This window comes from Theobroma umbraticum, unplaced genomic scaffold (genome assembly GCF_002168275.2).
Source record: "Theobroma umbraticum cultivar Fairchild unplaced genomic scaffold, ASM216827v3 scaffold_459.0, whole genome shotgun sequence".
NCBI classification, from domain to species: Eukaryota; Viridiplantae; Streptophyta; class Magnoliopsida; order Malvales; family Malvaceae; genus Theobroma; species Theobroma umbraticum.
In genome coordinates this window covers 27693-40370 of record NW_018397286.1, presented here as the reverse complement: position 1 = coordinate 40370, position 12678 = coordinate 27693, and the positions used below count along the sequence as shown (strand labels likewise).

The 12678-nt window shown below is 34.2% G+C and overlaps 1 protein-coding gene across 3 annotated transcripts in view; it reads right to left on the bottom strand.

The window, feature by feature from the left end:
- The window catches only part of LOC110428493 (tetratricopeptide repeat (TPR)-containing protein), a 21922-nt gene extending 9780 nt beyond the window's left edge, over positions 1–12142 (bottom strand). For all 3 annotated transcript variants that reach the window (XM_021444319.2, XM_021444320.2, XM_089785655.1), the window contains exons 1-8: positions 11811–12142; positions 10271–10557; positions 10062–10167; positions 9384–9491; positions 7830–8011; positions 4108–4303; positions 1197–1454; positions 647–793 (exon numbers count right to left, since the gene is read on the bottom strand). In XM_021444319.2, coding sequence (XP_021299994.1) covers positions 647–793; positions 1197–1454; positions 4108–4303; positions 7830–8011; positions 9384–9491; positions 10062–10167; positions 10271–10548 — 1275 coding nt within the window. In that variant the 5' untranslated portion in view covers positions 10549–10557; positions 11811–12142. The remainder of the gene's footprint in view (positions 1–646; positions 794–1196; positions 1455–4107; positions 4304–7829; positions 8012–9383; positions 9492–10061; positions 10168–10270; positions 10558–11810) is intronic.
- Between the last annotated feature and the right edge of the window lie 536 nt (positions 12143–12678).

Below are 12678 nucleotides of genomic sequence, written 5' to 3'. Positions count from 1 at the left end.
TTGTTGAGTCTAATTGCCCTAAACCTTTTGACTACATCAGATTATCAAAGCAAATAAATGCAAGTGAAGAAAAGCAAATGGAATAAAAAGATGGGAGCTGGGAACCTCAATGCTACCCAATCCCAGCAATTGCTCAAATTTGCACCCAACCAATGAATTTCCATTAAATACATCATGCTTGTGTAAACTTTTGATAAATCGAACCCTCAAATCCAGGGCAGGCAAGCCCAAATGATCCCCTCACACATAAATTGCAAAATGTCTTAGGCTTACATTAAAATTTTACACATATATATACATAAGCCACCTTAAAAGTTGATGCATTTATCTCTTGGGCAATGTTGACGGAAAAAAGAAAAGCTGATTCTTCCATGTAGCATATAGGTTTCATACATAGGAATTGGTTCTATAACCAATATGGGTTCCACATGCACATATATTTGCCATAAGAGCACAATGCATGTGCAAAATTGAAAAAAGAAAATAAACATGTAGAGCAATATACTAATTAATTAAAGAATTTAACATTATCGAGAATACAGAGAATTCACCATTAAGAAAGCTGCAGGGAGAGAAAGAAAGAGAGCAGAAGAATTAACAAATGAAACAAACAGCTGGTGGATGAAGAAAAAATAGTTTGCCTTACATCATCAACTCCATCAAGAGTCTCCAACATATGGTAATACTTCAGCGCAGAGCTAAAATGCTTAAGACTTATAAACGTGTCTGCCACTTCAGTAATCAAGTCGACATGATCATGTGATTTACCAAATTCCAAGACACTGAAGTAGATCTGGAAATCACATAAGAGTACTTAGTGCCAAGTAACATGTATGACAGAATTGAATTCAAAGTTGTAAGATATGCATTCCAAATGCATGTGATGAAAGACAGAAATATGCTCATATATTTATTTAAGTGAGCTTTGAATTGTTTATGTTTTGAAGCTTATATAAATAAATCATTGTCAAATATTTGAGATAAACGATCAACATATTGAGATGTGAGTCTAGAGCTTTTCTTGGGTTTTGGCAATTAAAAGTTCCATATTCCTAAGTTTTATTTTGATATTATTGATGCTGCATCAAATAAATAAAGCTAGAGAAAGACCCAAGAAGCGTTCAAAATTTAAACAAATTTTATTGACCAAAAAAGGACAAAGTAACCACCAACACTAAGATATAAATGTAACAAACCTTTGCCTTCTCTGTATCTCCCCGGTGAATATGGCATATTCCTGCCTTAATTTTCAAGTTCAAAGGCAGTTCTTTCTCTGAATAGTAGATAATTTGGGCCTCCTCAATTTTCAAAATAGCCCTTTTATATGCATTAATTTCCATCAACATAGCAACAAGAAGATCAATCACGCCCAAATCAACTTCACTTGGATGACCATGAAGATAGTCCTCCAAAATAGCAACAGCTCGTTCAGTTTGACCACACTTCTGATATAACTGAGACAGGATAAAACAACAAAAATGAACATCTCAAGTTAAGAGGAAAAATACAAACAACTTGAACCACAAACCGTCACGAGAGTTGAGACTACAAGAACCTAAAGTTGATACATGCACACTCTTCCACAGACATGGAGAGGAAGATTAAAAATAGGAACAAATTTTGCAAAGCATAAACTTGGAGAGGGGTGGGGAGAGGGGGGTTATGACGAAAAGATAAAAAATGAAAAACTTTATAGAAAACCTCCATGGAGGCAGCATCTAGCATTTCATAGAGACCCTACATAGTGTCAAATGCTTTGTCATTGTTTCTCAATTAATCAAATTAAATGCAAAATGGCAGCACCAGCCAGTGGCAAATCATAATTTTAACTCATGATCAAGTTAGAGGCAAAACGGCAATTTTCACAATTCCTAGAGTTTCAGGATATTATCAAGCCTAAGTTTAGAAGTTTGGCCCTTCTGCACATAATAAATTTTTAATATATCATAGAACATCCAGGAAAAACAATGATAATTAAACAATACAGACATAAATCATACAAGAATATCAAATATTCTTGTTTTTATTCAAGCATTAGTTCTAAGAAATTTAATGCAATTTTACATTATAAGGCAGAAATAGCAGTTTTCACAATTCCTAGGGCTTTTTTTTGTACATACAGTCCCAGGATTTCTATATACTATTAATCCAAAGTTCAAATTTCAAAGTTTTAGGCCTCCCTATCTCCCTCTCTCTCCCTGACCCTAGTGCAAAATGAGGGAGATGAGAGAAACAACAAATAAAGGGAAAATCAAAAAGAAAAGGAGGAAACAGAGGACTTAGGAAAGAGATGAAAGAATAAAGGATAGGAACAGATAAAGCCAAGGGAGAAAAAATTCGATAATCAAAAAGTTAAAATCTCAATAATTAATAAGCCAATCTACAGCAACCAAAATTAACTATGTTCTTATAAGCTGCATTTTAAACCTTAATACAAGTATAAAATATTATTTATGAACCTAAATGCCCCAATAATACCCTAAATACCTATAAAATCCCAAATAGTTCTGCCCATCAAAAAGCTTCTTCTATCCTGGATCATTCAACTTTAAATTTCCAACCCTAGATCCAGAGAAATTATTAGCCATTTGGTTTATTCAGGTAGGGTTCCCTAATGCCACTCCCCCCCTCTCCCTCATCCCCTCTCTCTAGTTCTACATTGCACCATAACCATAAATTCCTAAAATCACCTACCTTAAATTTTAGCCCACCAATACCACAAACAGATTACCCATGCTACATGAGCAATTACCATATAAGTGGCTTTTTAACAAGCATCCTCGATATCATTTATAACATAATAAAGCTATACAGGCCCACTGCATTTTGAAATGTGTCCTCTTAGCTACAATATCCTAGCAGTTCCCTTTGTTTTCTCTTTATGGTTTTGTAAAGAACACGGTTTAATTTCTGCATCCTATTATGCTAGGCTTCTAGCAAACTCACTAAGTCTCCACTTTGTGGTCTCTGTTCAAGCTCTTTAGATCATTTAAAAGATTTCCTAATATTTTAGCAGATCTGCCAAATACTACAAAAAATTAGGGATTTTGCTTCTCCAAGTGAGATACACACTTAAGATCCAAGAAGAATAATTCAAAAATGAGTAACATATGCCACCCAAAAAAATCTAAAAACCATAGCATATTTTTCTTGCCCAAAACTGCCAAGTAGCATTGACATTCTAAGCCCAAAAAACAAAATCCCCTTTCCAACACTAGCAAGTTGCAACTATGGTAATGCGACCGCTATCTCTAATCAACCAACCGAAGTAAAAAAAATTAAAAATTAAAAAAAAAAAAGAGCAGGACAATGAGAATTGTCAGATCTAAAAAATGATGAAACAAAGGAAAAAAGGACAAAAAGAAGAATTAAAGGACACGGAAATGGGGCCTCACCCCATAAAAGCAACAGCAGGCAAATACATTTGTATGTGTGGAAGGAATCTAAGAATGGTAGTTATTAGAATAGGTTAGAGTGGGACAAAAAAAGCCAAAGAAAGAGAAAAAGGGTGACAGTAGCTATAGTAATGTTTGGCATTTAGCCAAAATCTTGAAAGTGAGATGAGAGTGTTAGAGAAGGGTGCTGTGAGAGTCAGACATAGAGAACAGGCCACGAAATAGGGAAAAATGATAAAATAAAAAGGTGGGGGGGTGGGGGGAGGAGGGGCTCTTGTTCATAGGGAATGGCCCAATTTCAAAGATAGAACATTTTCTTTCAAAAAAATTTCTGTTTCTTTTGACTTAGACATCCACACATAAGTACACTCCAAAGCAATTCAAAAGAATTTTTTTCCTATAATTGTATCAAATTAATAAAAGGAAAAAGAAATAGAAATTCTTGATATAAAATAACTACGAAGCTGCGGAGTTCTTTAATTTCAAGATTCACAAATTCCAATTTTTCTTTTTTATAGAAAATATATCTCCTATTTTGATAGCACATATAAGTTGAATTAATCACATGTCTGAACCATGCTGCCACCACAAGCTGCAAAAACAAATATAATGAAAAGCACAAAGATACCACTATAAACTTAAAACAGGAAACAAATGATATTGCTAATATATTATATTAAAGAAGGCTTTTAAGGGACAAATCCTGGGAAACCTTAGCCCCGCTTTTCAATGCTTCAACATTATTGGGAGAGAGTCGTTGAATCTGTTCATATGACTCAGCTGCTCTCTGATGATCTCCAAGCTCAACATAAAGTGATGCTTGATGAAATCTTAAACTAATATCTGTTGGATCTGCTGTTATTGCTTTAGAAAGACAATAGCAGGTCTGACTAACATTCCCTTGCTCTCTGCATTTATAAAGGTTAAGAGGTTATAGTAAATCCGTCTTTTTCATTCAATAAAGGATTAAGCAGCAAGTGAAACAACTATATATGAAGCAAGTTCTCATTTGGTTTCACTTCCTCTAGAATAATCATTTAATGCAGGATATATTGAGAAGCTCTGATGGACATCAGTGGAAGCAAAATGCTGATATTTAGTTCGGGTAGTTTTCTTAAATTAAAATAACTACATTATCACAGGCCATCCTTCTTGTTTACACCAATTCTCAGATCTTGTGATATCAAGTGGCCCAATCATTGTTCTATAACCTAAAATTTTATGCACATCACAAAACTGCCAAACATTAATCCTGTTATACTTTAAGATTTATGCTTTCAGTCTTATTTTGTGTTTCCCTAATGTTATTGGGTTTAAATTAATGTGTTATTGTCAAGTATGCTATTTCTAATTGGATAGCTTCCTACCTGAGATCTGACTATACATTAAAGCTACTATTGCAGTAGCAGTGTTGGTTCTTATTGGACAAGGAAAGGTAGCAGTCTATATTTATCAACATAATCTGTCTTTTTAGACAGAGCATTATCATCAAAGAATTTACAACCATACTACTACTCTTGTGATCGTTTAATGTAATCAACCTCGGGTGTCACACCGAGGGAACCCTAGGTGTAAAGCTGGGGATTTCTTCTTATTATTCAATCTCTGCCCTACATCACCAGGTTAATCCATAAACCCTCTAATCCTACCATAGACATTAAAACATTAAAGTCCCTAGTTTTCCAGCCCTAGTCTACCATAAAATTTAAGTAGGCAGACTTTCCCTAATATGTCCAATATCACAAGACAAAAGATCTAAAAATAAAAGGTTTTCAATTTATAATACACTTAACGGTAAACTCTACATAGACCACTTGTGGTATGGCATTTTCTCACTCAGCACCTTGAGATTATTTTTTTCCCACATAAAACCTTGTGTTTTACTTCTGTTTCCAAAAGTGGTAAAGGTGTTAAATTTTCAGTTAGTTTTTTCATAAAAAGACAATAAGAACCTTTCTTTTATAAATTCATTTCTTTGTTGTTTGTTTAATTAAAGAAAAAACAAAAGATTTGAGGTTTTTTAGTTTTATTATGACTTTTCTCTCAGTTTCTCACTCCTTTTTGTGGGTCACCATTCTTTGGTTCTATCTGAAACAGTAAAATCCTATCAACAGCAGCAAATTAAAGTTTAGATATAGATTCAGCACATATTGAGAATAATAAATTGACTGTTCAACATTAACTAGCACTCCATTAATCCCTTTGAAAACAAATTCACTTAGCTAAATTATCCACAAAAACAGGGGTGTTGCATGTGCAGGATTTCGCTGAACTTTGATTAAAAATCAGGCAAAAAAAGATAGAAAAAAGACAATTAAGGAAATGACTCAGGAATATCCTAAATATAAGGAAAACAAAATGCCCTTGATGGAAGAAAGATACTGCTAAGCTGTCAGAATATGATCTTGAAGAGGAAATCAGAAAAGCTCCCAGGGAAAGCAAAGGCAGCCCTTATGAAAGACCTCCAGATGAGTATGACTATCCTTATGACAGGAGTTCAAACAGACAATATTGGCAGGGAAATTGGAAGACAGAAATTCTCATTCTTGCTGGTAAGAGGCCTAGAAGGGTTATGCCCTTTGCCAATTTAATCCCAATTTTCATTAAGAAATTGGAGCAGCTTCTACATAGCATAAGGTCCTTGATAGTTCCATGAGAAGTGATTGTCATTGGTTGGTCAGATGCTGCTGGCATTGAGTATAGCCAGCTAGTCAAGAGTGGCTAGGGGAATTACAGTTTTGAATCTTGATGCGTTGTCATTATTCGTAAGATCTCTAATGGCACCTCTGGAGCACTGCTCAAGTTAATTTTAGGATTGAAAACGAAAGAGTTTGGTTCCTTGGACTTTTGAAACTCATAAATGAGTGTTCAAGATGCAATGATCATTGGTTTTATAGTCATGAAGAAAATAGAAGATACATATTCCATAGTGAATTGATGTTGTAGCTCCATAGCTATCTGCCTAGGATGAGAGGACATTGCTTGATGTTTATGCTGATTTTGTTTAAAAAAAAAAATCATGTCCACAGTAAGAGGTCGTGGGTTCGAGTACTAGTGCTCTCACATTGACACTATCACATGTACCAAGTCTATCAATTATGAATCGCGTTCATCAAAAAGGGAAAATTCATTTCATAAAAAATAAGTAGAGAGACCAAATCTTAGAATGGGTTTAGGAGAGAAAAGTGAGAGAAAAGTTATAAAAGAAACCCAAACACATTCAAATCCTTTTTTTTTCTTTAATTAAACAAACAAAAAACAAAAGAATTATAAAAGAAAGGTTTTTATTGTCTTTTTTAAAAAAACTAACTGAAAATTTAACACCTTTACCTCTCTGGGAATAGAAGTAAAATACAAAGTTTTATGCAGGAAAAAACATAACCTTAAGGTGCTATGTTAGAAGATGCCAAACCACAGGTGGTCTATGTGGAGTTTACCCTATACTTAAAATAGAAAAGATGTAATGAAATACTAAAAATTCTCTTATAACAATTATTGAGATTTATTAGATCCAATCAAAGTTAGTTTAATAAAGCTGTTAATCTCAAAAAAAATAGGCTGGTTTGTACTTGACTAGCTATACACAACTATGTGCATATCCCTGTATGGCTTATATTCAAGATAAACCGGACAACAAAGATGATATTCTTTGCCCATTGCAAGACAAGAAGCCATCACCAATAAACTTGGGCATATTTTACTCCTAAGAGACCTTATCCCATATTAGTAATATCAAGTACAGCTTTCTTGTCTAATATGCAACAAATGAGACACTTGAAAATTTTTTTCCAAGGAGCAGGTGCTCAAAAGCAAGGGTTCCAAATTGGATGCATGTAAAAGACATATCAAAACATAGTTTCTTCAGAGTAAATGAAGGAAGAAAATAATTCATATCTGAAAATACAATGAATATGAGGATGTCAGAAAGGAACATGAAATTTCCTTTTTTATCTACTCAAATTCTATTTCCTGGAAATGAAGGATTTTCTTTCAGCCCTATAAACTTATCAAGAGCTGTGCCCTAAGCATGAACAGAATAGAGTCCTATTCTCTGACCAACATGGGTTATCCATTTATAATGCATATGTAAATTGCTTACAGCATTGAACTAGTTTTTCCTTTTTGAAGGGACAAACATATCATGTATTTCAATAATAGAACTTAACAGATCCAGGTCAAAATGAACCTATATTTCTATTTTTAAAATATTATACAATTCACACAAGGGAAACCAAAACTTCCAAAAAAGGAATTAAAACCATCTGCATCTGAGATATTATTGCAAAGAGAAGGGCTACTGTAGGGTTAGGTAGCTCTCCTGTTTCCTCCTTTTATTCTAATTGTCATGTTTGACATTAACAAGTCATATCATTGTTTGTTAAAGCAGTAAATGAGAAAACTATAAAAGCAGAATGATCAACTCAAACAACTTACATTGACCAGGTAAAAAGCTGTTTCCAGAGAGATGAATCTTTTGGTTTAAGAATTCCAGCTAGCATGTAGAACTCAAAAGCTATTTTATTATTACCAAGAGCTTTATGTACAAGTCCAAGTGTATGGTATGAATCAGGCAAATTTGGTGCAAGCCTAACAACTTCATTTAACACAGATATGGCCTGCAACCAAAATATTTGGAAAAGAGTCAATAGAGCAGAATAATAAAGAACTGTATGTTAACAAAAAAAATGGCCTACCACCTAAATATCTCAAACTTTACCCAAAAATAGAAATATGCCCTCCATCTTTTATTGTGTCTAATTACGCATATAAAATTCTATTTTGCAAAATCATAAACACCAAGTTTGATCATAGTTGCAATGTCACCCACCAAAGATAACAGAGCCAATGTCTCATAATATTTTTCATTTTTTTCTGGCAGCCATGTGATATTCTTCAAAAAGTAAAATTATGAAGTGGAAGATATTTTTTTTACTTGTTTCTCTCTTCTTTTCCTATTTCATTTTTTTTTTTGCTAATTTCCTCTTTCTTCCTCTCTTTTTTTACTTCCTTCCTGATGCCAACAAAGCCACTTCTTGGACTGCCAGCAAGCCTAGAACTGCTCAAGCTGACTGAATCTGACCTTCCGGTGCCAAATTCAGCATCAGCTCGGCCAGATCTGGCCAACCAAGGGCCTTTAAGGCCTCAACAAATTGGAGCTAGCTCGCGTTTGTCTGGTTACCAACATGTTAAATTATCAATTCGCACAACCAGATTTGGATGCCGTGAGACACCAGCACTAAAAGTAACCACATTTGGTCACTGTGATGCGCTGGATTCATGCTACCAGACATCGATCTAGAAGCTGATGCAAGATTCAGCTCCCTTTTGGTCACTAGCAATTGATTTGTGCCAAAAATGGCCTAACTTGGACTTTAGTAGCCAAATATCTTGATGATTGCTGTCAAGTTTCAACTAGAATATGAGAAGAGACTTGTTTTGTTTTTAAAGCGTTTTTTTGGAGCAGAAGAAAATTGCTACTCCTTGTTGGGCAGAATAGCTATTCCGGAGGTGATTTCAGAATGGCTACCGCAGAAGTTTAAGGAATAGCCCCCTCATCGGTATTAGTCATTCCATGGCTAGATTACCAAGCTATGGAATGGCTATTCCATATGGAATAGACCTGGAATGGAATAGCCATTCCAATGAACCAAACATGCTCTAAATTCTTCCATTGAATGCAACTTGAGAATTGCATTGATAGAATACATCAATAATGCCTCAAGATAATTAATCAGGGGAGATTTAAGGTTTAAACTGCTTCATGACGAGAACCATCATACTGGCCCACATACAACATTGTCACTGGTTTCCAATGAATTATTCTGCCTAGAACCAAAACTCCCACATCCAATGCAAGGTGAGAAAATTGCACATGGATCCAAAAAGTAATGGAAATTGCATATTCAAAATTGATTGGAACACACTATTCTACTCTAACTGAAACAAATATATTGCAGCATGAAATGTGGTTATCAATTAAATGCATACCTCCTTGTAACGGCCATTTGCATAGTGGAGCGTAGCATCTCCGAGCATGCCCAAAATCTCAGGGCTCAATTTATTCCTTGATCCCTTTCGCCTTCCTCGTTTCTTACGCTGCATATGTGGCAAATAAGATGAGATGCAGAAACAGAAATTTGACATCACACATAGAGCCGAATTCATAGATAAGCAATCCACAAATAACATGATTAAAAACTCTATTAGAAAATCACTTAATACTCACGAAAAGCATTATGATATCAACTGTGAGTGCACCAACTAAAGAACATGACAAGGAAGAGGATGCAAGTGAAGAAATCATATCCACAACTTAAATTTCAGCTGGAAAACAACCAGTGCTTAAAAGAGTGCTGACATTGAGTTTGATATATATGAGACAAGTACATTTTTAGTATTATAACTAGTGAAAAGTCCCTCTACCTTTCCTCCCAGTTGATTTTATAATAATTTTTTTGAAGAATCAACAGATATCCCAGCTAACAAGAATAGTTCCTAGCGACTCTTAGCCCTTTAATATAGTAGATTGAAATCAACCTTCAAACACAGCAGTAAATTATAAATATGAGTAAAAAGGCAAGAACAGATCATCAATCTTCTATCAACAATTGATGATGAAGTTACACTAAAATGAAGGAAAATGATCATTTACAACAAATATTGTACCTTTTTTGATTTTCTTCGAGCACCAAAGTTAATGACTTGCATTATTTCATCCATGGTTGCTTCAGAGATATCCTCTTGCCTAGCCTTCTTTGCTGGACCTTCACTTCTGTTGTCAGAAATTGGGAGAAACTTAAAGAATCAAATACCAAGGTGACAATTAAATGGAAAAGATTAAAACCAGTCGAGTAGAGGGGAAGAGTTGAGTCTACAGGTGGGCGTCAGCAAGTGCTTTGCGCTTCTTTTCAGCCAGAGCTTCATACTCAAGACGCTCAAATTGTTGATAAATTTGGAGACCAGAAGCATTTTCCCCCACAAACTCCAATGGGTTGATACCGCTCTTGAATCTAAACTCGTAATCATCATCTTCTTCCTCTTCTTCATCATCATCTTCATCCTCTTTATCTCCCACTTTGCCTTCTACTTCTTCCGTTTCTTCTTCCTTATTGTTATATTGGGACTCGCCAATTTCATTGCAGTCCCGTTCCATTCTTCTCTCCTTCAGAATAATAAGTAAGTTCAGAGATTGCTAAGGGAAAAGGGAAACGACGAGGGAAGAAACAGAAAAAAAGTTTATTGTTGAGTAAAAACGCATTAGAAATAATTTTTTTTTGGGCTTAAATAACAAAAAATGTCGTTGAATTATAAGGAGTTTTGCGAATAAACTTATATTTTTTTTTCATACCCAATTGAATATTTCTTCTTTATTTGTACCTAATTGGGTCCCATTCTTTTATTTTTCCTAATGGAGTCCTTATCTCAATTATGGGTCATATTCTTTTGTTCAATTTATTTTGCCCTACCAAAAAATTCACCCTCCTCCCTTCTACAATTATCGTCGATACCAAATACAAAAGTTAATTTTATATTTTAATACCAAATAACAAAAAAGATGTAATTATCATGAATATTTATTACAAAATAATACAACTAAGTGATGAGCTCAATTCCCTAATAATAACATCTTAAAGTTACATTATTGTTGTCCACACATCACATGTTCACCCTAGCAGCAACATAAGCATTAATACAGCAGATACCTATGCATCATAATCATGTCATAGAGGGCAGAAACTATCTATAACATACATTAAAATTGTCCCTAAACAGGTGTGTTAATAACACAGGTCCCGTGATATAGAAGTCTTTTGAATTTATAATAACTGTCTTTCCATTATTTCTCCACTCCAAACCATCCATACGGACCCCACAAAAACTGAACCCCGGACGAGGCCTCTATCATGTACTCAACTGATTTAGAACCCATATATGCTAAAACCAACACAAAATACTTACGAGAAAGAAAACACTAAAACCAACAAGCGCTCTGGCTTGATTGAATTGAGTCTTAGTCCATTTTACTTTCCCATGCAACAAGAAAGATAAACATTCGCAGATGCAGCAATCTCCTTCATACAATTTTCGCAAGGAAGAAAAGTAAAAACCACTCCAAGAAAAAAAGAGTCTTTAGCTCCCGATAACACATAATCCAATAATGTGAAGCTAGAATCTATCTAATCCCTTCAAAATCACCAATGATTACCACCCATTAAAACTAAATCTAACACCTTTTGGAAGAATTAAAAACACCCAGATCAAAAATAACACATTCAATACAAAATAAATCAATTCCAGATTCAATTCAGCAAAGAATATTTATTTTCAGAGCACTTGTTGCAGAAGAAAGAAACATGAATGCTAAAGAATACAAACAAAACTAAAATTAAATTAGAATTATTGAATTAAAATTACCTGATTTAATGGATTAATAGGGAGACAGTAAAAATTTTTTTTTTTGGGAGAGAGAGAGAGAGAGAGGTGGGTGATATGGATAGGATAGTTTTCTGAGGTATTTATACAGTTCTAACAGTGAAGGAGACCTTGCACCCGGAAAAGAAGAAAGAGAGGAAACTGGCGGCAGAAGGAAGAGAGAAGAGAAGAAAAGAAGAAAAGAGGAGAGGGAAGGAAAGAGGGAACTGCCGTCGGAAAGGCCTAAGCCGGCGAAAGCGACTGTGCCGCGGACCGAGGAAGGGCTATAGAAGAGAGGGTAGGGTCTCAGTGGGAGCAAAAGAGGCAAAAAAGAAGAAAAGAGAAACGGGTTCGCTTTTACGGTTATGTTAACATTTTATAGGAAGTCCAAAATTACGTCGTTTAGTTGGATAAAAAAACGAAGAGGTGGGTCGGATCCACCTAGGCCCAACTCGGATCAGCGTTAGGATTAGCAGATCTGGGTCAAATCTAGAGTTAAACAAATAAATAGATTAAATAGTTTGATCCATCGTATCTAAAAACTAAATAAATCAATTAATTTTAAAATTTTGATTAAATTTAATTAAATATAAAAAAAATAAAATTGATTAAATATAAAATTGATTTGATTAATCTGGTTCTGGATCAATAGATTAAAATTTTATTTTATTTTTTTATAAATTATAATATTAAAATTTATAAACTTTATTCATAATTATATATATATGAAATTAGTGGTATAATTTATATGTTAAAATGTTTTATATCAAAGTTTGTGTAAATAATAACTAATTCTAAACAATATGTTATAAAATCTAAGGTGATGGCTAATAAAATTATTAAATGTAATCATATAAATAAAATTTATTAT